Genomic DNA, 26,366 nt, shown 5'->3' with positions numbered 1-26,366 from the left:
TACATGTTCATGAAATACGTGGACTAAATGAAGGATAAGGAGCTTGGACTTTGATCAGGAGGCAAAGGGATCGTAGAGGTTTCCAGGCTGTCTGTCCTGGTGCCACAAGTTGCCATCACCTGCTCACTGGATCCCACCCCTTGCTCCTCCCTCACCGCCTCACTATAAATGCCAGTCTGCGCAGGTGGGCACGGTGAGTCCCAGAGGGGAGACCCGGTGACATAGAACATCTCCTCCGAGTGTGCGTGTTCCAGGGAGGGGCCTCTCTGCCCTCTCCCACCACCCCGACCCCGCCCCCCTCTAACTGTGCTCCGAGTGGGTGTTTCCCCAGCCCCACTGGATCAGACCAACCTCTGCCACCTGTGCTTCCTGCCGCTGCCCAGTGGTTGGGGAAGGGGGACCAGAGGGGAGGAAACATTTTTGTATCGTGATGTAGCATTGTGGCAACTGGGGGGGCCACGATGATTCAAGTAGAGGAGGTGCTTTTACAAAAAGCCCTGCCTCGGAAAATACTCCCACTCAGCCCAGAGAATGCACGCAGCTCCCCGGATCTGGGAGAGGGGCTGGGAGAGGTCTCTGGGGCTGGTCCCCTACGAGGTCTTGCAGAGCCCCAGACTCAGTGAACACCTCCGCATCTCCCTGCTCCAGACTCAACTTCCAGAATGTCAAGGGCCAAGGCTGCAAAGTGGGATGGTCACTCAACACGTCTCATAAACCTGCCCTTTGGCAAAGTTCTTGCATATGCGATATTCATTGAGAACACACAACCACCCTGTGGGAAAGCCATTACACCGGTTTTCAGAGGAAGAAGCTAAGGCCAGGGAGGTTACAGCATGGGGCAGAGTCTAGCCTGGAACACTTCCCAAATGCAGCCCCCACCCCAAATTCCCCTTCTGATTTCACTGGCCACTGTATCATCCCCCAGGCCAAGCTGATCTCCTCTGCGAATGGGGGAGATGACTTCATGCCGAGTCCACATTACCATGTACAGCTAGTTTTGGACGTGACAAGAGATGCCAGGAAGGAAAAAGAGGGTAGCCAAGGGACCGTGCCAAGGGAGGTGGGGAAGGAATTCTTGGCAGCCCCTTCCCACAGTGCTCCTCCAAGAGCAGCACTTTGGGCCAGGGACCAGGCTCACCGTGCTAGGTGAGCCTGCCCCTCCAGGTGGGAGGCGGGGTGGGCTGCTCAGCCTGGGTGACCCCGTGAACCCTGGTCTTCGGGGAGTGGGCGCTGGACCCCCGGGCCCATTTTCGGGGAAGACGGGGTTTGCGCCTGGGCCCCCAGAGCTGTGTGAACACCGGACAGCTGCCCTTTGGGGCGGGTTCCAAGCTGACCGTGCTGGGTAAGTGGGGACAGCTGGGGATCCGGGAGCACATCGTGGGGCGGGATGGAAAAAGGGAGCAGCTGCCCAGCTCCGTTCGGGGCTGTGCTCAGAGGCGGGCGGCACCTGGGCCGGAGACCCCGGGTTCCGGGCGCGGGAGGAGCGATGGAGCGTCCAGGGTGGCTGGGGACCTGGCCGAGTCCGGGGCAGCGGCAGAGTTTTTGTCCTGGGCCTCGGTGCTGTGAGCACAGATCCGCAGTATTTCGGCTCGGGCACCCGGCTGACAGTGCTAGGTAAGCGGAGACGCCCGGGGGACCGGGAACGGCAGTGGGGACGCCAGGGGTGGCAGGGTCCCGTTTTTGTGTCGTGCCCCGGGGCTGTGGGCCAAAACACTCAGCACTTCGGCCCAGGCACGCGGCTGACGGTGCTAGGTAAGCGGGGACGCCCGCGCGGGACACGCCGCGGGTTTTTGTGCGGGGCTCGGGGGCCGTGACGGGGAGACGCAGCACTTCGGGAGCGGCACGCGGCTCCTGGTGCTAGGTGAGCGGCACGCGCGGCGCGCCCCGGGTTTTGGTGGGGAGCCACGGGGCTGTGCTCTGCATCCGCCCTGACTTTCGGGGCCGGCAGCCGGCTGACCGTGCTGGGTGAGTGGCCGCGGGACTCGGCGACGGGTCGGGATGGGAGGCGGCGGCTCAGGGCCCTGCCCCGCGTCGGCACCGGGTCCCCGTGCGGCGCTGCGCGCGAGCGGGGCGGGGGCGCAGGAGCCCGAGGCTGCCGCGGCGGCACCCGCGGGTTTGCGTGCGGGCCTGGGTCTCTGTGCTCCTATGAGCAGTACTTCGGCGCCGGCACCAGGCTCACGGTCATAGGTGAGGTTCGGCCGTCTCCCCGCCTTGCACCCCCAGCCTCTGGGTCCCCGGAGAAGGGTGGGGTGGGCCGCATGTGGGGCGCGGCGAGCCGTCCGTCGGCAGGTCGGCTGTGCAAGCGTGGGTGGGGGCTGGGGGTACTCACAGTCCGCGAACCGGGCGGAGGCAGGGGGGTCTGTGTGTCTCTTTTTCTGGGGTGAACGGTGGAGAAGAGGATTTATGATTTATTGGAACTTTGAGAGCTGCTAGATTGGAGGGAAAAAGACTAAGAAGAGAACACCCTGGCTGGGGGCCGGTGGGGGGGCTTCTCACTGCTACGCTGGGGAACGAGGGCTGGAGGGGCGCCCTGCGGACTCCGCTCCGGGAGCTGTAGGCGGAGGGTGCGGCTGAACGCAGGAAAAATGGAATGGCAAAGCAGAGTGGGAGAGAGGCCAAGAATGTAGGTAAACATGAGTCAGTGAGGACAAGCATCAAAACCAGCCGGGGTTGTTGATTTACTGTTTACGAGTGTGGATTTAAAAATTACATTTTAAACCCCTGCTTGTCTCTCCTAAGCCTCAGACCCCTGAAGGCCAACGGTGTGTGTATAGCACCCGCTCTGCCTGTGGCTGGTCCCAGACGGGGGACAGTAACCTCAGCCACTGGGGTCCATACACCCCCGAGGGGTTCCCCCTCCCCCAGCCTGAAATCATTGTCTTCACACTAAGTATTCTGCCTCATACAGTCTAGATGGTGCAGGAAGGTCATTTGTCACAAACACACATTGAAATACAGAAGTTTTGCTGTGAGATGAGGAAAATTCCTGGGAGGATTTTAAGCTCTTAGAGATGGAAAGAGACCCTGAAGGTCCCCTGGTGATGAGAATGTCGAGGCCAGAATGGCCATCTTCACCTCGATTATTTAATAACAAGCACATTTGGAGTGAGGGGCTGGGTGGGTCTCAAACAGCAAAGACAAACTTTACAACTCACAATCAGAGCTTACACAAACAGAAGTTTACTAGTACACGCCCTTACACCCACATAGCCAAGCCTGCCCGCTCCCCACAGGGACTCACAAACGCGAGGGATAAGTGACCTGCCCTCGCCATAGGGCTGTGTAGACAGGGCTTCGGGGGCGTAAGGATGGCCCTGCTTCCGTTTGTCCTGCCACTCACATCAGTAAACACTGGGGAGCCTCACGCATGGCTCAAATGATATCTTTAATTTCTACAATAAGGACTGAGCTTTTGCCAGGTGAGGGGTCAGAAGAGTGTAATCTATAATACCCCTGGAGGGCTGGTGGCATCCCAGAGGAAGGGTGTTTGAGACCACAGCCAAATATTAGTTAGGATATTAACTGCAGATATTAGTTAGGATGTCACCATCTTAGGCCCGGGGCAGCCAATAAAGACCTAAGGACTTAATAGCAATTAGCAGGTCAGAGTTACAGGGATGGAGAGCTGGCACATTGGGAGGCAGGACCAGCTCAGAATAAAAATGAGGGGAGCTCTGGATAAAAAAAAAAAGAAAAAAAATGTTTTGAACTTTAAAATGGTGACAGCAGTCATTAAACCACACGTATGGCCCTTCTAAGTATGGGGTCCTGTGTGACCTGTGGATGTGACCTACACTTCCGTAGAAATGTGACTTGTCAGTTAAAAGAGTATTTTCTCCATCTTCCAGGCTAACCTAGATTCTCCTAAGAATGAGCTTTCTTCATTTTAATGGAATTGCTCAGAAACAAAGAAAATGAATAGAAAGCAAAAAACAGGATAAAATGAACGGAGAATGGCCTGAAAGAAATGAGCCAGCCAACAAGAAGGCTGCGTGGCTATTACCAAGAACACCTTCACCTGTGGCCATCCACGATGCTACAGGGAGGCTTAGGACAACTAGGAGCAAGATGTTGCTCTGTCAATCTCAGACGCTTCTTTAGGAAGTTTGCTGGGGGTGGGAGGAAGGAGGTATGGATAGTATTTGGAAACAAAGGGGCAGAGAAGGTTGAAGAATCTCTGAATTGGACATAAGGAGAGACTGCTCTCTGTCTGAGCTGAGGAAACTCTGGGGGGACCTGGAGGTGGAAGAATGGCTAGGATGACAATGAACCACAGGAAAGTCAAGAAACCTCACATTCTCATGAGTACACCATGATACAGAAGGGCGACCTCACCTGAGTGCACGAAAATATGCCATTTCAATACCGTCATCTGAAGACAACCCCAGTCCCAAAATGATACCCTTGTCCCCGACTCCTCTCTACTTCGCAGCCCTTTAGATTCAGATACGAATAACCCGGCTGAGGACAGGGGTGCTCTGAGCCCCTGTAATCTCCACACCCACTCTGCACAGTCAGCGTTGTGATTCCCCCCTTTAGAGCAGGAAAAATGATACGGAGAAATGACAGTCCTAAAGTCACCCTGGTGGGGAAGGCCAGTTCTGAGATCTGGAGCCTGTTATGCTGATTCCAACCCAGTGCGCCCTTTAAGTAACTATCAGACCACATGCCGAGAAGCAGAGAGGTAAGCTATAAAGATGGAGCAGAAAGCAAATCACATACTCAGAATATTAGGCAGTGCCATTCATAATGCCACTCTAGGGGGGTGGACAGTAGGTGGTGACCCCCAAACAAATAGGACCTACTGCATAATTTTGCTTTATGGCGACCCTCTTCTCAGCGTGCGGGCGCGTGCACACACACACACACACACACACACACACGCACGCACACGCACACGTGTGCACACACAGCCCCTACCAAACCCAGACAGCTCTCAGACCAGCCCTCTTCCCTTCCAGATGACCTGAGCAAAGTGAACCCGCCCAAGGTCACCGTGTTTGAACCATCCGAAGCAGAGATCGCCCGGACACAGAAGGCCACTCTCGTGTGCCTGGCCACAGGCTTCTACCCCGACCACGTGGAGCTGAGCTGGTGGGTGAACGGCAAGAAGGTCCAGAGCGGGGTCAGCACGGACCCTCAGGCCTACAAGGAGCAGCCCAGCCAGAGCGACTCCAGATACCGTCTGAGCAGCCGGCTCAGGGTCTCCGCCACCTTCTGGCACAACCCCCGCAACCACTTCCGCTGCCAAGTCGAGTTCCACGGGATCAGTGACGAGGACGCCCGGAGTCCGGAAGACTCCGAACGCGTCACCCAGAACGTCAGTGCAGAAACCCGGGGCAAAGCAGGTGAGCGGGGCCTGGCGGGGTCAGGAAAGCAGTGAGCCAGACCGGAGAGAACGGGGGATCCGTGTAATGGACCAGAAAGACTAGATTCGGACAAAAAGGGGTGGGGCGGGAAGACCCGAGCCCACCGCCAAGGAGAACGGGGCGCTGGGGCTAGCTCCTCCCCAGACCCCGGGCACCGCACAGCCTCGCTGCGGGGCCCCTGACCACTGGCCTGGGCGGCCCTGCGCCTGCGTGGTGTGGCCCCTCCCGCTTCATGCCGCCCTGGCCCGTGAGTTTCAGGGACCATGTGGCTACTTTGACACAACAGAAGGAAGCCAGTGCTGGGTCTCTTCGGGTCTGGGCCTGACGTCTGTGCCACCTACAAGGCTGACTTTGTTCGTCATCTGCTCATCCGTTTCCCTCCCCTTTTTTCTTTCAGATTGTGGCTTCACCGCAAGTGAGTGGCCTCTCCTTCTCTCTCTGCATCTCCCGTGGTCTTGGCTCTGGAACCAGAGAATGGAGAACCCATGGACCTGGGACGGGGGGGGGGGGGATAGGGTGGTTGGGAGCCAGAGATTCCTGCTCCCAGGTACATATGTACCTTCTCTCCCTTCCCATCAACAGAGTCCTACCAGCAAGGGCTCCTGTCTGCCACCATCCTGTATGAGATCCTGCTGGGGAAGGCCACGCTGTACGCGGTGCTGGTCAGCGCCCTGGTGCTGATGGCCATGGTAAGGAGGCCGGCAGGTTGGAGGGAGAAGGTGGAACATCACATGTGGGATATGGGGGATCCCAGAGCCTGCCTCAGCTTATCCTTTCATCTCGAGGAATTTGAAAGGGACCAGCAGCCTGGGGAGAAAGTGCAAAGATCATTACCAAATGCAGCATCGGAGGATGGGGAGAATCAAACAGCTCTCCCCTAAATCGGGCCCAGAGTCGGCCCTCTCTAACCCACTCGTGCTTGTGGCCCCTGGGACCCTGACCATGTCCTTCTTCTGCAGGTCAAGAGGAAGGATTCCTGAGACCGGCTGCAGAAGTGCCTTCCGAGTCATTGCTAACCCACAGGTTCTCCCTCACGTGCTTCCCATCTGCGCTCCCGGAGAGCGATTCTCTCTCCACCTCCCATCTCCTTTCATCATGATATGTGTCCCTTTCTTTCTGCTGCCCTGCGGACCGAGGACCTCAACCCTGAATCTGAAGTAGACAAAAACAATAAAAGTGTCACACTTGACCATGCGTCTCAGGAGTGTCTGTGGCATTATGCCCTTCACAGACCTGCCTTCCAATGTGGGGAAAACTCCACCCCTCATGCCGACGTGGTGACCGACCCTCCTCGCTGACCAGTGCAGCTTCCTCCTGTTCATCCTGATAGCCAGTGGACCCCGTGGTCCATACCCAGGCACTCCAGGCCCACGTGTGTAGCTGGGCTCTTGAAAACCTGCATGAAGATGAGCATAGGTGAACCACAACCTGCCCTGCAGCACAGGACCAAGGACAGGGCAGACTTCTGGGTTAGAATGCCCTGTCATCTCTCAATTCCAGATTTCAAGTTTTATTATCACGCCTTTAGGTTTTATCTGTCATTTCTCGACACCTCTATCCTATCTCCTTTGGGGATCTGGGCATAAGATTTAGTTCTACTCTGCACATCCTGAAGAAGGCACAGAGTTGAAAATACCCATATGTGAGGCCTGAAGATTTCCCAGAGGCGAGGCACGTGGGGTCAGGCCCTAGGGGAGGAACGGAGAGAGCAGCAGGGTCCAGGGGGGCTGAGGTGTTACACCCATGTCGCCTTTCACACGGGCATCTCTACTCAACGGGCTGCAGGACAGGCTGCAGCAAATGCAGCGTGCTGAGCGCCTTCACGCAAGTGGAGAGGGTCGCCATGCGCAGGTCGGCCCTGTGTGCGGGCTCCTTGCGCTATGTAGACACTGCCCTGTGGGGGAAGGGGTGCAGTTAGAGAAAAGAAGGCACAGACGAGTGAGAGAGGCCACGGGCAGTTCCCTGAGGCAGAATCTCAGGGGCGAAAAGGCAGCCTCAGAGCTGAGAAAAGGTGGGGAAATGGAGCCCCTCCCTGCTGGCCTGCTTTGTTCCAGACTTGGGGCTGAGTGCTGGCACCTGTGTTGTCCCAGTTAACCCCCACGACGTCCGCCCCTAGCAGCAGGTGGAGTCTCCCTGGTTTACAGGTGAAAAGGCCGCCATTCGTAGACCCACTGACTGTCAAGCTGTGAAACCCTGGCCCATTCTTCGGAAGACGGCAATTCAGGGAGCCTTTCCGAGTGGCAGTCAGGGTCGCCTGAGTGTCACGGGAGGACCCTGGAGCAGCTGCTCCCAGACTCTGGTGCAGAACCCACAGTAAGGGCGTCAAGAGACCTTGAGTCCTGAGTGTATTTGTTTCCCAGCTCGGTTGTAAAGAAAAAGCACAGACTTGATGGTTTAAAACCAAATGCATTCTCTCATCGTTCTGGAGACCAGAAGTTCCAAATCAAGGTGTTAGCAGGGCTACGTTCCCTTCCGAAGCTCCAGGGGGGAATCCTTGCTGCCCGTTTCTGTTGGCTCCTGGCGATCCTGGCCTTGCGACGGACTCACCCCCACCCCCGTCTTCACTTCACCTTCTTTCTTCCTCGCGTCTCTGTATCTGAGTTTCCCTCTCCTTTTCTCTACCAAGACAGGAGTCATTGAATTTAGGACATGCCCTAAATTCAGAAGGAATTTCATCCTGAGATACTTAACGTTTACATCTGCAAATAACTTATTTACAAATTAGGTCTCATTCTGAGGTTCTGGGTGGGCATGAATGTAGGGAAGAAGCTATTTGTCCACCACACTGAGTATCCAGGAACCGGAAATGAGGGGGGTCGTCTGGACCGGTTCACACGGGGCAGGAGAGGATGTGGCCAGAGAAATCATCACATATCTGGAACTTCCCGATTGCTGTAATTATCTCTAGATTTCTCTAACTGCAGTACGATGGGTGTTTTGTTGTTGTTGTTGTTGTTGTTGTTATTGCTGTTGTTTGTTTTCGTAATGGCTGAAAATGTCCCAAAACAAAGGAGACAGAGTGCTGGCCGTGATCAGCACCCACAAAAGCAGCATCTCCCATTCTTTAGATATGTGTGGTGGCCCCTCACGCGAGTGGTATGGGGAGGTGAGCAGCTGAAGAGGCAGCAAATGCTTCAGAGAGAACAGGGTGTCAGGTGGGCAAGAGGGAGTGGACTGGGACAGGGGTGTCAGGGACAGAGTGTCAGGGACAGGTGTTGGAGGATGTGGGGGACGGATGTTGAGGGACAGGGGTTCGTGTGAGCAGAGCAGTGAGGAGGGCAGAAGCAGGGCAGAGCTCAAGGTGGAGGAGGGGCAGGCAGGGTTACCCCACAGAAGAAACATGGGGTTTGTGGGCTTGGTGATTATTATCTTCGGGCTGCTGAAAGTAGAGACATTAGCAGGTGGGAGGATGCGGGAGGAGCGCCGGTCGGCACCTGGGGTCTGCCAAGGTGAGGAAGGAAGGAATGACTCAATGCAGGCAGCTGGACTCACCATGGAGAGCACCCCGGGGGAGAAACTTCAACCCTATGGCCTTTAGAGATTTATTAGAAACTAGGAGGAGGAAGAAGACATCCCACTGGTCATGTAATAATGGGAATGTCGCATCGGGAAAATGGGATTCCTGTCTGGAGGATGAATGACTCAATGCAGGCAGCACAGTCCAGATGGAGATGGCACAAACTCTATCCGGACCACACTGGATCCAGGGAGGGCCCCACTTCCTCAATGTTTACAGCCATTTCCTTGTCTCTCAGACGGCACTGCCCCCCAACATCCAGCTCACAGGCACTGGGAAGTTAGTCTCTTCTGCCTCTGCCTCTTTCTCTAGAATCTAAATGGATCCTTCTGGACCAATTCTGGGCATCCCGTCCACTCTGTCTCAGGCGAAACTGAGCGAAGATGGGTTAGATGTAGGGAGATCATATTTATTGTGTGAATGGGGGGTACCGTTGAGAGTGAACATGGGGTGCTGGGACAAGAGGAGTAAATCGAGATTGTCCCCACAAGCGGGGACACACGGCCACTCCAGTTACAGGGGCCCTGAGGGGGTTTCTGGGTCCAGAAGTATTCCTGGAATGAAAGGCGCCAGAACGATTCCTCATCGACTTGGGCCTGTCGAGCTGTTCCAATCTCAAGGCTGATCTAAGCTTCACCCCACTGAGGAAATCTGTAAGCAGAATGCAGTCCAGGGGCAAACTTCGCAAGCGACACCCCGCGCAGGGGCAAAGCATGCTTATTGACTGAAGGCGCTTAGAAGCCAAGCGTCTCTAGAAGAACGCCTGGGGTCCCCCAAGTTCTCACCATTCCATGGGGCACAGCTGGACTCACCATGGGGAGCACCCCGGGGGAGAAACCTCAACCCTATGGCCTTTAGAGATTTATTAGAAACTAGGAGGAGGAAGAAGACATCCCACTGGTCATGTAATAATGGGAATGTCGCATTGGGAAAATGGGATTCCTGTCTGGAGGAGCTAGTCAAGTCACGGTCACTTGCCCAGGAGAAGAATTTTCCTATCAGTCCAGTACCCACTAGAGACCTGTCGCCCTTCCTTTTGCACGGCTCATGGCCAGGCTACATAAGGTTGGACAGTGGGATGCGGGTAGAGGAGGTCGGAACCATCCAGAGACAAAGACTTTTGCTCTCTTAACTAAGTGATTAGAGAAGAGTGAGGGAAAGAAAAAGAGATTTTTGGAACAAGAGAGCTTGGAATAAGACCGATGGATCCTGGTAGATACTAATATCTCTATTTCCTGCCCTGATCCATCTTTCCCACTTTTTTCTTCCCTAGTGACACAGAGAGGAGCAGCCTGAGTGACCTCAGCCCCTAACAGTCTGTGTAACACATAGCCCCAAATGTCCCATATCGGAGAAACTTTGTGAGGTCGATCTTAGAGATGCCCGTGGGACTGGAGAACGGGTATTTGAGACTTCTCTTGAAGCTATATGCATACAACAAAAACATGCAAAAACCTGGATGTATTCCATTTAGGGGTGTCATGGGACGCTACTGGAGATCACAGAACGGCGAAAAACACCAGGCCAGCTCTTAGCGTTGCCACTGACCTATGGATGAATTTGTCACCTGCAGCCTCATTGATCTCTCCTTAGATTTCCATCACCAAGTTCCCTTTGCCATGCTCTTGGAAATTACCCAATGCCTGTGTAAGAAGAATCACCTTTCCTGGTGCTATGTTCGTGGATCTGCAGTCCCTAGGTTCTTAACACATCCTACCTGTCTGCCTCTTCTTAAGATTTACTGTGACAGCGTCAGGTCGTGCCCTGACAGACGACGTATTCTATGCTCACCACGGCCCCCCCTCACACCCCCAACTATTTCCTTTCTCCTCCGTCTCCATCCTATGTCTTTTCTGCTGTGGCACTTGGATTCCTGGAAAGCTTCCTGGGGAAGATGGGTCCGGAGATGAGCGAATGGGTCTGTACGTCAGCAAGAAGGGCCTGAGAAGGAGCCCACGGCTGTGACTCTTTCCACAGAAATGTCGTCGGCAACGTCTCGCCTGCCCAGGCTGTCCTCTCCGAGTGTGAGGGGTGGTTTGACAGGGAGGCTGCATTCCGGGGTTTCCCGTGGACCCAGTGACCTGCCACATCCTGACCAGAGTTGCCGACACAGGAAGTGTCATTGCAAATAGTGACTTGATGGTGATCCTGGGGGTGACCCCTCTTGCCCAATGACATCTTGGCCCTCGACACCCCCATGCCCATGATGGGGCTTGATCTTGACTGGATCTTGGATTCATAGATACTCTGGATGGTAAACAAGCATAAGTTGCAGGGTCTTGAGTCCCCACCCCACCCCCACAAGTTATACTTGACCTGTCCTGGGACAGGCAGCTCTTGACTTGTCTGGGTAGGCCATTTCATCACTGGACAGATCTAGAATTTTGTCCTAATTGGATATTCATAAAACTCTTTGTGTTCCCCTCATTGATCATAATTATACTCCTATGAGAGCACTTCTTGAGACAGCTCGCATGGCCACCTCCAGCCAAGAGCCCACAAATCTCTGAGAGACAGAATCAGCGGACGCTTTAAAAGCTTGGGTTTGTGGAATGGGAAAAGCCTGCGTTAGCTAGGTGAGAATATTATAACAAAGAACAGGGACCTTAAAGCCAAAGAGACCCAAGTTCAAGGCTTAGATCTGCCCCTTATCAGCTATTTGACCTTGGGCAACTGACCACCTCCCGAGTGACTCAGCTTTCCTTCCTAGAAAAGGCTCGATCACAATCCTGACTTCTTGAGGTGGCTTCATCTCATCTGTGTCACAAACACACAAAGCTGCTACACAGCATCAATAAATATCAGCTGCTATTAAAATAATTTGTATTCGCCTAAAGACGTTGTTCAGGCTAAACACATCCGGTTCTTCCTGTCTCCTGTGGCACAGTTTTGAGAGCTTCCTGCTCTCCTCAGCCCAGCTACTCTCTTCGAAAAACATTTACATTTGTTTTTACCCTCGTACTGTTGCTATCTGTCCACAGCTGCCAGGCCCTGGGCAACACGTTTGCCTTCTCCGGGCTTCTACAGCCTCCTCTGTGACGTGAGGAGAGTGGGAAAGTGACTTCTATGGAAACTTCTAGCCGTGCTCTTTCGGATTCAGTGATTCAGCTTCTGCAGGCCTCATATCCCCAGGAGGGAGGCGATGGGGGATGGGAGTGGGGGGAGGGGGGAATGTAAGCTCTTCCCAGATGCAAACCATTCACACCTGTGACAGCCCGGTGGTATGAGGGGGACAGCACTGACCCCAATTCCACAGTTAACAAGAGGCACCTGGAGCCCTGACACCAGTTCCCTGGCCCTGCTCCAGGAAAGAGGTCCGGGGCTATGAATGAAGAGACGAAAATTTTGCATAAAGAAGAGTGGCCTTGACTCAAAGGCCAGGAAGTAAGGCTCTGCGTGTTGGGGTCTTTCGGGAGACGACTGGGGAAGGGATGGGGGTGTCTGAGCCCAATGCTGGCTACCAGGCTGTTTATCTCTGAGCAACATCAGCACGAGGAATAACAGCCACCCACCTGCCCCTAGCGCCATCTCGGGGACTCACAACAGGATGTGGTTTGACATTTAGCAGGTCCCGCTTTTGGGGCGCCTGTGAAAGGCCCTCCCCCCACCCACCCACCTTCTGAGCACCACGAGGACCACATCACCACATCCTGCCCCAGCCTCCTCCAGCGCTGCTCTTTCTACCTGGGCTTCTGGTGGAAACAGAACGACAGAGGGGAGGGGAGAGGGGGATCGGGGCGCCTCAGCTCCACGTGCAGACGCCCCCCACCCCCCGCCACTTGACTTCTACACCTGCTGGAAGTCACACCCAAGACCCGAGGCTGCAGTGGGACCTTGGAGAGAGCGAAGAATGAAACACAGCTGCAGTAACTGCTCTGACCCAATTGGGGTCTCTTCTAGCCCATCACTCGTAGCCAACTCCCTCCTCCCACCTGCCCCTCCCTGACACTGCCCCCCCCCCCCCCCCACTTCCTTCCACTCAGCTAATGAGAGATGCTGATGAGTCACAGAAAAGGAAGCCCTAGATAATCAACGGACTGAAAAACGGACAGCCCCTGGAAGTCTGAGCAATGTCTGTGTGCCGTGCTGCCTGGGTGTCTCTGAACGTCACCCCCACTGCTAAGGCCTGTGAGGTCCATGTGCGGGATGAGTTCTGTGCCACCTGGGTAAGAGAAGGAGGGACACAAAATGCAGGAGAGAATGACAAACCAGGGAGTCGGGATGCGCCAAAGGAGGGAGCAGTTAGCAAAACACACAACGGGCCGAGTCTGCTTTCCAGCAGCTCAAAAGCCGTAGCGCACTCAGCCCAAAGCTTATCGATCTCTGCAAAATTATGAAGCAGCCCAATTTCAGCGTCGCCAGCTTCCTAGCCATGGGCGTTTCCATCTTCCTCCAGCTGTCCAGAGGCCCCAGGGTTTTCCCCTGTGAATCCCATGAGAGGCTGAGATCCAGGCCAGACGACGCGAAGAAAGTTACCTGGCCGCCAGCATGTGGCCCTGGATCGCATGCGTGGGACCAGTCTTTTGGGCACACCTACAAAGTCCAAGTCAAGAACCCGGTCCCGTAAGCTCTCCTACAATAGGGGCAGCGTCATCGGCTCAGAGGGGCCAGAGAGACCGAAGAATCCCGGCCAGGGATAGCGTATCTGAGCAGCATCTGCCGTCCTGAGCTCCTTTCGTTTGTCATCCTAAGTGACGAGGATTGTAGCTTTCTGAGTCCTGGACACCGTGGAAAGCGGTGTGGGAACAGGACTCTGTACCCAGACAATGAGGAGAAGATGAACGTGTCTTCATGAGCTTAGGTGGCTTTAAGCCCCCTTAACTGGTCTCTCCCTCCCTGTTCGTGGCCTCCTGTCTCTCTGCCGCCCTGTGTCATGACCACCGTCTTGTTCTCTCACCGCTTTTCTGGAACTTGCGTTATTTGCTGAGACCCCCACCTTTCCACTCAAACCGACTCTCCTGAGATTGTCACATTCTTATCTAAATACTAGCCCACCCCCCCCCCAAAAAAAAACTTTGCTAAAATTCTATCTCCTTCGTGAAGTTTCCCAGAACTTCTCTGAGCTTCTTACAAGAATGAAAACTCTGTTTTCGCTCTGCTACGAACTCCACTTGAACTGCAGTGATGCACTGGCCCGTCTCGTGTTAAGAAGGATTCTGAGGCCGCATAAGGCCCCAAAAGAAAAGACCGGTGACTGATATCTGAGCGAGCACTACAGACAGTACAACTTTCATGGGTTTGCCGTGCAAGTATATTTACTACGTAGTTTAACGTTTAATCTAAAAAAAAAAAAAAGAAGAAGTCTTTCTTTGGGGTCGTAATCAAAGTATCATGTAAACGTAAAGAAAAGAATAAGGTCTATCTGTGGAAAATCAGACCCTAGAATAGGGCTTTCTAACATTAATACCATCTCATTTAATACGCTTCCCAGTCCAGTAAGGGAAGTTTGACAGGTGGAGAAAATCAAGCCTAGAGAGATTAGATAATTAGCCCAAGGTCATAACGATGTGTAAAGGTAGACTCGAAAACCACGTGCCTTAAAAATATAGACGGTGTCAAAATCAGTGGTCACCAGGGTTTCCAGGGAAAGGGTAGTTAGTAGACGAAGCCCAAAGGGGACTGGGGACGGTGACACCATTCTGCGTGACATTGAAATGGAGAGGATGGGATACGATGTATTTGTCAAAAACCATGAACACGTACAAACAAAGTGAACCTAATGTAAACCATGGACTTTAGTTCGGAATAATACATCGATATTGGTTCATTAATAGTAACAAACATAGCACACCAACGAGAACTTTCTCTATTATCTGCTCAATGTTTATGTTAATCTAAAACTTTATGTTAAATCTAAAACTATTAAATGGGTTGTAAATGCATCTTCACGTTTGTGGTCATAGCACTGCTGATCGACTTAGTAAATAATAATTTTCATACTCACACACAAAAAGCAAACCAATTGTCTTGATTAAACCAGGCTGGTTTACATTCGAATGTACTCGAATGACCACGCCCGGCACCAACTCGAATGTACTTCACTTTTTAAAATCCCTGTGTCGGGTCCCAGTGCCTAGCACATATGAGCTACTTAATACGTAGATGACCTTGAAGGTGCAGTAGGAGACACCTGGGCACTATTAAATACAGTCTTGATCACTTTGTGTCTCTGTCTCAGACTTTCTACTACGTTGTAAACGATACTGAAAATAAACACGTCTGAATCGTCCCAGATGAAGTGATGCCGGAAACAGTATTTTAAATCTTCTTGTGCCCCCTCGTGGAGCAGAAGGGACATGAAGACGGAAAACCTTTTAAAGAATAAAGAGGATGAGGGATTGAGAGATGAGGACGGAAGTTCTGTTGCCAAGGTAACCATGGCATCGCTACCCAGCCACCTCCAAAAGCTTTCTCCTCGCCTTCATTCCCATCAAAGTAATTTCTCTTTTTTAGGGTTTTACCGTTGTACAGGCATGCCCTCTCTCTTTCCCAACTCTTTGATCACCATCTGCTTCTCTGCTCCCTCTTTTGCTACAGAAGAAGGGATGAGAAACAGTAGAATGAGAATTTTTTTAAAAAATTAAAATAAAATGCCCAACAATCATCGAAATCCCTAAGTGCATGTTTCTGATACTAACGGAGCCACACTTCTGCCCTACGTGAGGACAATCCACCAAACACCTCGCTGGGTGAGGAACACTAACCAGTTAAGTCACCTGAGTGGGCATCCTCCTGTCTGCTCACCCGTCCACCAACATACCTCATCCGGTCTCAGGTGTATGCTACCTCCCTCACCCGTCTGTGCGCAAACCCGCTCCCCAGGGTAGACTGCCAGGAAGTGGGGAGAAGGACACATTGCGAGGGCTGCAGGATGACAGTCTAGGACTAGACATCCACGCATCAGGAACGTGACTGTGCGTCCGCGATTCACAGGTCTGCACGTGTAAATCGTTCTTTTGGAGAACCTGGCTTGATTCGGTTGCTCTCGCCTTGGCTGGCAAATACCCAGTGACACACACACTCCGCCCATTCCCCCGAGTGAGGGCTCCTGGGGAGGGCGGTGAGGACTCAGGAGAGGGCGGGTTTTTGCACAGATGTCTGCCCCACCCCGTTCAGTGTGAGACTCCAGGCACAGAGGTAGAAGCCGGAGTCGCTGAGGAGGAGCTTCTTGGAACTCAGAATGAAAAGGCCATCCTGGGGCCTGGAGGCCGTTAAGTTTTGGGGTGCCTCAGACTTTGTCTGGTTAACACTGTAGGAGTAGAAGAGCAGCTGGAGGGCCCCTCCCAAGGCCTGCCGGTACCAATATAGGTTGGGGTTCGATGTCCCCTTCACAGTGCATTCCAGAGAGAGTGGGCTGCCAACAACCTGCACCTTTGTAGGTGGCCGCTGGTGGATGGTCTGAGCTCTGACACCTGTGGGGAGGGTGAAAGGCCATTTAGAGCAACGAAACCAGCCCAGCTCGCCTTCCACGCAGACAGAGGGGAGGCTCAAGGCCTTCCATGGCCCAAGCGTAAGGGAGGGATCAATCACAGGGAGTACATCGGGAGGGCCGAGGGTGCAGGGGTTCGCTGGGCCAGGGAGACCCAGAGAGCAAACCCCTTCTTAGGGCACAGAGGAAACCAAGACCCAGCACACAGGGCACTAAGATTAAAGTCCCACGTTTATTCCAGACAAGGGAAGGAATGCACTAAAGAGAATCAAACACAGCAGCTCAGGCCCTCGATTCACGGGGTTGGGGGAGGGGAGGCTTGCCAGAAAGGAGAGCACCCACCTAAGAAAGTGCCCAGGAGAAGGGCAAGGAGAGAGCAGAGCATGGTTCGAGCCAGACTTCAGTCGAACTAGCAGAGGCAGACGCCACTTCGTCTGGGCCAGACAGGTGGCCAGGCCCCTCCCTCCAGGAGATCTGCTGCCACAGAGGAGAGCAATCATTTCCCCTCAAGCTGGGGAGGAAATGAGGCTGATCTTTTCTTAAAAGCTTGATGAATCAGCCCCAACCTCCCTGGGAACAAGCTTCTACCAGCACTGGTTATCTATATCGAAATCCTGCTGAAGTCCTGGTATGTAAATATACTTAATGACTCATTAGTTACCTGTAAACAAGAGATGACTCTCTGGCTCCCCCAGGAGACCATCAAGAGTCTCTGTAAGCATCAGAGAAACTGGCAGGATGTATTGAAAAGGGATTTTAGTTTATCTGAAGCTGGAAATCCAGCTGTAGGGGCTGTAGGACGTATCGCCTGGGAAGCTGGAAAGGCGATAAAAGCAGATCAAGGCTCAAAAGATTTAGGTCTTCTGGGTATTCAAAGCAGAAAAGCTCAGCTCTCAGAGAAGGAAGCTGCTCCGACAGCCAACCCAGAGATCCACATCCTCTTCATCCTGGCGGGAGAGGTCTGAGACCCGGACAGGCAGCTCAGCAACAGAACTGATCCCGGCCCGACTCTGTTCCACGTGCCCCTGCTGGCCTCACTACATCTAATTTATCCTCTAAATGCAACATGAGCTGGAGGACACACCCTGGGGCCTTGGAACCACATAGATTTGGATTCCAATCGCAGCTCGGCTTCTCAGCAAACTCTGGTCTCCAATTCTCTCATCTGAAACGAAAAGGATTATAATACCTACGAATGGTCGCGAGACGCATTCTGCTTGGTGCACTGCACGCGCACAAGCTTATAAGTGTTGGCTGTTGTTTGGACTCCAGGGAGAGCCTATGCCTGTAGCAAAGAGTGAAAGGTTTATAGGATGGGGTGGAGGGTGGGCACTGAGGGATGGCAGACAGAAGAAGCATTGCCAAACCCTTGATTCATAACGGCTAAGGATGAGAATCTGCTTGGAAGCTGGTATGACCTCATTCTGTTGAAATGAGACATAGGACCCCAACACACCTGGAGAACAGCCAGCATGTCTTCTGGAACCTCCCCCTCTCTCTGCCTTTGCCATACTCTGTCCTCTGAGGACTCATTTGCAAAACAATTACTCAGTTTGGGTTGGATGTAGTAGAGTGATCTAACAAGGAGAATGTAGAAGTAGAAGTGACCTAACAAGGAGAATGATGAGCCTGAAGCAGATCAGGCATTTGCGACATGTTCCCATTTCATCAGGGTCTAGACAAGCCAGACAAGCAGTGATGTAATATATTTGTTATTGTTGCTGATGCTATAGTAACACAATTCAGTTAATCTCGGGGTTCTCGCCTCAAACAGTTTCAGCTGTAGCACATTTTTTTTTTTGGTTTGCATTTCAAGTACTATATTTGTGAGAGACTGGTTGTTTTTTATCCTTTCCAATTTTAACGAGTCCTCTTATAATATGACTTAAATGATGACAAATCAAGTAGTAAGCATAAGGTGTATTCTGTGAACATTTAGAAAGTGATGAAAAATAACTATCGCCAACTAAAGAAGCCAATGATGTTTTACGGTTGTTGCATCTCAGTTTTTATAAATCTGCTAATAGGACTCGATATGATACCTACGCTTTAGGATTGGGGGGAGTGAGCCCAAGATGCATAAGTGCCCACACGCACACACACGGCCTCTCTTCTCCTTTCTCTTTCCCTTCCTGTCCTTCTTTGTCTTTGCTCCTGGAATTTTTGTTGAGTTAGTCCCGAAGATGGAAGGAGGGTAAACAGAAGGTGGCAGCAAACCCAAGGAGGAGGGAATCGTTCTTGCCCTTGCTGGGACCACGTCATGCTTCCGTTAGGCTGGCAGACGTTCACACCAGCAAAGGCTGTGTGTGGGTCCTGCATAGCCCAGAAGAGCTGACATCACTCATCGGCAGCTTTGGCTCATGATCATCGCCGAGCAGAGTCTAACGCAATCTTCCTCCTTAGCGACGGCACAGCAGATTGGAGGGTGAAGAGACATATCAGTCAGATCAGAGTAGCCAGCTGGCTCCTGAGTCCTTGATCAATGTCACAACTCAGGAGCTTGGGGCTCCTTCCGTATGGCTGATGCCTTAAGAACATATCTCCTCATTCTCCATCTCCGTCTGCAATATCGCTTATTCATTCAATACATTTAAGTCATTCATATGTTAAAATGTGAGTGAAGATGTGATCCCTCTACTTCGTGGCAGTTGATCTCCAAAAGGGAGGAATTCGGCCAGATGAGGGGGTTCAACCCGACAAGCAGAACTGAAGGCTGGCGCTTTCTTAGGCGAGAGCCCACCTCTCTAGCAAGCTTCTCCTCAAATTCTTCTGCTGTCATGGTGGGTTTCCCTCTGCACACTAGATGCTCGATGAATCGCTACTGTCAGGATAAAGCTTTGTAAATGAAAAGAAAGAATGGCAATAACTTGAACTCTTCTCTTTTTAATTTTAAAACTGAAATCTATCCCTAAACAATAGATCTGAAAGATACTTACAGGGTCCTTTTTTTTTTTCCTCTACAGAAGAGTTGAAAAAGCTAGGAGAGCCAGCCCTGACCTCTGCCCTCTCCTGTTCTGCCCTCTGCCTGGCTACATCTTAAACACAGAAAGAGATGAGAGAAAGGTAGAGAGGACAGAATCAAAAGCTCAAAGTTCTGAAGGGAGAGAAGAATTGTGCTAATTTCCAGGGTGGAGAGAACAAGGTTCTACGACCGACCCCAACTGAACTAGAGATCAGGAAGTGGAGGTGGCTTGTGGCAAACACAAAAAGTGCCCCCCAAAGTGTCAATGTGTGTAGAGGGATATAAAAATTCTTAAACAAAAGTAAAATTCAATGTGCGGCATGCAATAAAAATTTACCAGGCATGCAAAGAAGCAGAAAAACACAAGTCATAATGAGGAGAAGATGAATCAATCAAAACGAACCCAGAATTGACACAGCTACTAGAATTAGAAGACAAGAGACATTAAAATGGTTATTATAATTGTGTCCCATATGCTCATAAAGCTAAAGGAAAGATTGAACATGTTAAGTACCGACAAAAAAGATATTTTTTAAAGCCCTAAACCAAACTTCTAGAGAGGAAAATTACCATGTCTGAAATTTTTTTTAAAAAAACACTGGTTGAGAATATTGGCAGACTAGACAATGCAGAAGAAAATGTTAATGAATTTGAAGGCATAGCATTAAAAACAAATTAAAATGAAATAAAAAGAGAAAAAAAAATTGAAAAATAAACAGACCATCAATGAGTTACAGGGCTTCAAATGGCCTGAAATATTTGTTGAAGTCTCAGAAAAAGAGAGATGAGAAGAAAGAAAAAAAACTAGAAGAAATTATGACTGAAAATTTTCCAAATTGATAAAACTCTAAACCCACAGATCCGAGAAGCTTGACAAAACCCAAAGCACAAGAAATGCATATACACGCCAGAGAATATCACAATCAAACTGCTCAAAACTATTGTTAGAGAAATCTTAAAAGCATCCAGGGAATAAAGACATGTTTTGTACAGTGGTTCAAGATAAAGAAACTTTAAAAAAAAAATTTTTTTTTTTCATAATAACAGTGCACGTACGAAGACAGTAGAGCAATCAACATCTTTAGGGACAGGAAATAAAAATATCATCAATCTATAATTCTATACCAAGCAAAAAGCATCATAAAATCCTTCTTAAACGTGCCTGGGCTTTTGCCGAATTTCCATTCTGGATGCCAGCTACATTTTTCCTTCTCTTTCTTTCCACAGCCACTCCCTTCCTCGTTGTTGTCCCAGACAATTCAGCTCTTGAAGAGTACACTCAGCTAAACTAAAGTGTAATATCTGATCGGCCCCACTTAGAAAGCAAAGACCACATCTCTGTGTATAATCTGGTACCTCTTACCCTCCCACTTATCCCTCATCGCCAAAAGCGACTCACTAAGGTATTTGGTAGACAAAGTAAATCTCTATCTAGGGAGAATTCTGCTACTAAGACAATAAGGTTTTCTCCTTTTTGTTACCCACAAAAATTGGTAAAATTATATTGGTGTGGGACAGAGGAGAATAATAAGTATAATTTAGTGCTCTGATCTTGACGTTTCAGTGGTCCGATTCAATGGTTAAAAGTAAAGTGAAAGACTGGACTTTTAATGTGACATTAGGACGAGTGACAGTGATTTGGGAGATTTTTCCGTAAAGATAATAGTCGAAACATTTGGAATGGACGAGATCTCCAAAGCTACAATGAAGGTAAACAACAAAAGTCCAAACCAGGAATTGCTGAAAACTCACACTGTTTGTCAAAAGAAGAAGAAAAAAAAAAAACTTAAAGCAGAAAGAAGTCAGTCCTAGAGGTCAGAAGAGAAACGGAATGGCACCTGGGAGTTAAGAGAAGTCTGTGATTTAAAAAAAAAAAAAAAAAAGCAACAGAATTTAAAGAGACCTAAAAAGGTCGGTGAATTAGGACTGGGTAGAACCACTGGTATCAGTGATTAGAGGCTGTAAGAGGAGCAGACGTGGAACAATCATTTGACAAGTAGAGCAGTGGAGAGAACCAGGGAACGTGAAGTCTGATAAAGTCTTTTATCCCGAGATAATTGCCCTCTGATGGTTGGAGAGCCGAGAGGAAGAAATCAGTGAACACAGGAAAATTCAGGACGCGAAGGAGTGAAGACAATTGAGAAACAAGGAAGCACGAGGAATTCATTCTTGAGCACAATAGAGGGGAATTTCTTCCTCTGAAACGGAAAAAGAATTAAAAAATGTCTAAAGGACTGACTCCCAATGAAGAAGGCCAAAAAACGTCCGGAAAGATGCTTAGTCTAACTCAAGATCGGTGAAATGTTAATGTTTTCAAAAGCAAACACCATTTCACCCATCGCATCGGCAAAAGTAACGGAAACAAGAATACCCGAACCTGGTGCGCATGCGGGGACAGACCCTCTCTCGCCCACGGCGACATCGTGAACCGCGACGGTCTTTGCGGAGGGCGGTTTGGCCACATTTATTAAAAACGCACATAACATTTTACTCGACCTTCCCCTTCAAAGAAATAATTGCATAAAAAGACACATGCAGGTAGGCAAAAAGTTGGGCCAGGATTTATGTTATCGTGCTGTGTGTAAATGACAAATATAGGAAATAGGTAAATATCCATCAGTAAAGGAAGGGAAGAATAAATATTCAAGACATAAAAAAAAACTACGCAGCAGTACTGTTGAATGAAATAGAGCAATATGTGGTACCATAGAAATAGTCCCAAGATATGCTGCTAAGTAAAAAAAAAAAAAAGGCAAGCTGCCAAGTAATATGTATGAAGCGATATGATGTATAGCAAAATGCATATGCAAAGCCGTTTATATGTTTATATATAAAAATACACATACACACACATATACTCGTTCGTTTATTCAACCAGTAGTAATTTGATGCCTGCTATCCATCTCAAAGTAGCTTATTTTTGTAAGGGATGCGAATATAGAGAGAGAAAAAGGGCTGGGAAAATGCACACTGGATTGCTAATAATGGTTATTTCTGAGAAATAAAGAAAGAGAGGGAAACTTGCAGTGTTCATATTTTTTAGGTACATGTAGTTGTATAATGTATGTTGAGTGCCACCTACTGAGACTCAGCCTCACTCCACTTCACTTATTTGAGCAGGTAACTAAGCGAATTACTGTCATTAGGTTCAAACCCCATCTTACCTATTGAGAACAGCATTAAAAATGGTGCAGAGTAGTTCAGACTGACAGGAAGTCGGGATGTCCAGCAAGGGATGAGTATGTGAAGGAACAGATGAAGGGCATGAGTGAATGATCCTGGAGATCATCTTAGGATGTAAAAACGGGTCAGCAGAGAATGCTAAGCTATAGATTTCGAGAGGGCTGTGGACATAAAAGGCGAAAACTTCAAATAATGATGAGCAGAAGAAGTGTGGTCAGTCCCACCGGCTCCCTCCACAGCCCCTCCTTTTGGCGAGCCCTCGGTGGGAGCCGAGAGTGGGAAGGAGCACATCGAAAGAGGGGAACTAGATAAGGCAAGGACGTGACGCTGGGAAAAAGTTAAGAAAAAAAAAAACAGTATGTACGACAGAGCAGACACTAACTGCATGATGTCAGCAGCAATGGGGATGAGACTGGGTGGTACCAACTGGATCCTAATAAGAACCAAGTCCAAACCGCCAGGGTGAGAGGGTGGTGCTCTGAGCTCTGGGTGTGGTTAATTGGGGATAATGGAAACATTTGAGCAGGCAGAAAAAAAGGAGAGCCATTCAGGGGAAAAACAGAATGAGAATCAGGGAATCCAGATGCCGTCACTCCCAGAGCGAGGTGCCTCAGAGGCGGGAAAAGCAAGTCCCAGAGGGAAGAAGCCAATGGACACTCACACTCACACACACACGTACACACTTTCTCTCACACGCACATCTCAAGATTCCACACGTAAGACTCACCGTGAGTCATACCAATAGCAACAATTATTTGGCCTGTCGGGTATGTTCATTCTTGACTATGTTACTAATAGTGAGGATGCGAGAAAGCTTCGTTTATATCTCCGTTTAAAATCTCGCTGTGCTCTGTGAAAAGTTGGGTGCTCGATTATAATTGAGTTCTCTGCTACTAAAGGAAGTTGAGACGGAGAAGTTTGGCAAAGTCTCAGGGCCGTAAACAGTTGCTAAAGAAAGTGTCTCATTAAAAAAAAAATAAACTTCATATGCAAATCGAAAATCAATGACAAATTCCCAAAACAAGCTTAAAGATTAGTGGACTACAGAGATGTAGAGAACGAACAATTCTTTTTTAATAACAGATAACATGTCCTGAGTACTTGCTGGGTCCGGGTGCGACTTAGTTGTTTTCTTATATTATCACCCTTAAAATGAAGCTACATCATCTGAGAGGTGGTGGGAATTTGTCTCATTTAACAAATGAGGCTTGGAGAGACCAAATCACTCGTCTGGGGTCACACAGTACAGGCGACATCTGGATCCCATCCAAAGCCTAGCACCCAAGCCCCTGTGTTTAATGCGGTCCATTACTTCCTGTCACAGACCAAGAACAGCAGGGGTGACCTGGCCTTCTGATGCCTATCAGTGCTGACTCTTCCCCAGGCACTGTTCTGAGCCTGGAAATGTTTATCACCTTTATCCTGACAAAGACCCTAAGCTGCAGACGGTTTTTCTTATCACCCCTACTCCACCGATAAGAAAGCACAGATGGATTCGATAATTCTGCCCACGTCACAAGATTAGTAAGTAGTTGAGCCAAGAGACCAAGCCAGGCAGTTTGGCTGCAGAGCCCTTGATGACAGTGTTGTGTCACGTCAGGGAAATGGTTGGCTTTGCTTCCCCCTGGGAAACAGAGAAACAAGAAAAAGCTAAGATCGGAGGCAAGAGATGAAATATTTTTTAAAATTTTCCTTTCCACGAGAGTGCAAAACTCACAAAAGAACAACAGAACTGGGTTTTCTGTTAGCGTGCGCATCTGCGGTCGTAAGCATGTCAAATATTAGAAGGACAGTAAGAATTTCACAGAACTTGAGAATTTCAGGATTCCCGTATTTCTTCCTGACAAAGTCCCAGGAAAGTAAAGGATAAGAAAATGAAGATTAAAGAGAGAAGCTGGCACAGGACAACTGGTCTAGACTTCAAAATTTTCAGTGTAATGAATAACCGAGAGAGAAGGAATTGAAAGGTATTTGTCGCATGTATATGCCATATTATTTACACGTGGTGCTTATCTGACATTTATCTGTTACGTATCCACCATGAGAATGTTAGAACCTGTTACAGAGACAAGAAAGCAAATACGGAGGGTAAGGAAACTAAGCGTAGACGCAAGGAGCTTGTGAGACGGTGGCAGCGTTCATGAGATGTGCTAAATATAGATAAATAAGTTAGTAATCTCTGAGACACATACGACGAGATAAAAAGCAGCCTAGATGTGCCAAACATAGATAGAAACGGATGGGGATGCAGGGGAGGAAAGAAGAAAGGGTGGAAGGAGGGAGGGAGGGAGGGAGTGGATCCAGGTCTTAGTCATTGTGAAGCTTCTGCGACTGCCCTGAACTACTTACATTCAGGCTTTCACGAGAAAGAGAAATAAATGTCCATCCGCCAGAACTGCCCTGCAGCCTCTTGACCAGCTTCCAGGCTTCTTCTATGTCAATGAAAAAACTTTTTTTGTTTGTTTGTTTAAGCCACGATTATTTAACATCTCTTACCAGCAGAGAAGAATGCATAACCTAATTGATAGAAACTCGGGAAGGACATCTTGTTTTCGACACTTGCTGGCGCGTTTAGTCCATACGGTGGCGCGCGGAAGAGGCTCAGAGAGGATTTCAGGGCACGTGTGGGGGAAGTGAAGCAAGCGAGGACTGCGTGAGTGGATCTGGGGACACTTATTCTTAATCAAATGTGTTTTAGAGCTGAATGTGATGTAAAACAATGGCTTCGTTGAACGGAATAGGGTGCACTCCAGGAGAGGAAAAGCAGAGGGTAAAGGAAGAAACGAGGAAGGAGAAAATATGGCTTTTCACGTAAAATGCTTCATGTACCCAGTCTTTCATCCCAAAGATCCCAAATTTACAGAAAAGGTCAAGGCAGAGGCGTGTCTGAACAATGATCCCACCTATTCCACCTGAGTGCTCTTTATCCTATCATTTCTGGACCTGACGTTCCAATAATTTTATATTCGCCTTTCCAGATTCAGTATTACCCGTTTGCGTAGCCACGATGTATCTTATGCTAGTTCTTTTCGCTTTATTCTTTTTCAAAACTCTGTCCCTTCCTGCCTGCCAACTTGTTATCCAAATCCCCAGAGCTCTTGAGTGAACCAGAAACGTGTTCTCTTGTGTACCTGGGTCGAAGTCACATAAACACTCGGTGGAGGTGGGGGTGAGCAGGAAATCGCCGAGCCACAGGGATGATGTCCAGGGAGAAGATGACAGCAGCCTTTCAAATAAATTGCTCGCACACAATGCTCAGATAAATGTGTAATCAAAAGAGAATCTGAATGCTCGGCCAAGGAGAAGTTAAATCCCCCCGAGGTCCCTCCTTTGTTGGGCTCTTTGCTCTTCTTCAGTAATGGGTCATTCTTACCACCTACCCCCAAGCTCAGATGCTATCTATCCACGTGATCACTTGCTTTCCCTGAGTCCAAGCCAGGACGTTGAATTTGGAATAACCCTTGCATTCAGAGGCTTAGATTAGAAGAAGAGAGAACACTCATACTTAACACTTATATATGACATATATACCATTTCTGTATATCTTTACATACATTATCTCATTTAATCCCCATAACAACCCTAAAGACAGCCATCTGGTTCTTTTATCTTTTAAATAATTTACCATTTTTAAAACAAAATTTACCCCTATTTTTAGTTTGCGATAGGCATGTGTGAGGTACATGTTTAATGCCTTACAAAACTCCATTATCTAGACCATTTTTTGCAGCTGAAGAAACAAAGGTACTCGAATTGTAAGCGCTACTGGCATAAATAAATTGGTAAAGATATTTTTAAATGATAATACCTACTGCCGATGGGCTTATAAGACAGTGTGATAGTTCTCGAGGGCAATTTGCTAGACACACATCAAGTCTTAGAAAAGCAAATAGCCTTTTAGCCAGC

The 26,366-nt window shown here is 49.5% G+C and overlaps 1 long non-coding RNA gene and 1 gene segment (V, D, J or C); one reads left to right on the top strand and one right to left on the bottom strand.

The window, feature by feature from the left end:
• Positions 1–6,558, top strand: part of LOC120601021 (T cell receptor beta constant 2-like) — a 64,423-nt gene extending 57,865 nt beyond the window's left edge. Inside the window, 6 exon segments of the C gene segment in view lie at positions 1,172–1,176; positions 1,568–1,614; positions 4,962–5,348; positions 5,767–5,784; positions 5,952–6,058; positions 6,329–6,558. Of these exon segments, the coding sequence occupies positions 1,172–1,176; positions 1,568–1,614; positions 4,962–5,348; positions 5,767–5,784; positions 5,952–6,058; positions 6,329–6,349 (585 nt within the window).
• An 8,927-nt stretch (positions 6,559–15,485) lies between these two features.
• On the bottom strand, positions 15,486–25,726 carry LOC120600962 (uncharacterized). Its single transcript, XR_005652321.1, has 3 exons — positions 25,592–25,726; positions 16,658–17,480; positions 15,486–16,298 (listed from the first exon to the last, which is right to left on the bottom strand). It is a non-coding gene; the product is annotated as an uncharacterized LOC120600962 (long non-coding RNA).
• Positions 25,727–26,366: the final 640 nt, after the last annotated feature.

Source organism: Pteropus medius, unplaced genomic scaffold (assembly GCF_902729225.1).
Source record: "Pteropus medius unplaced genomic scaffold, Ma_sr-lr_union100, whole genome shotgun sequence".
Taxonomy (NCBI): Eukaryota; Metazoa; Chordata; class Mammalia; order Chiroptera; family Pteropodidae; genus Pteropus; species Pteropus medius.
This window is presented reverse-complemented; position numbering and strand designations above follow the sequence as displayed.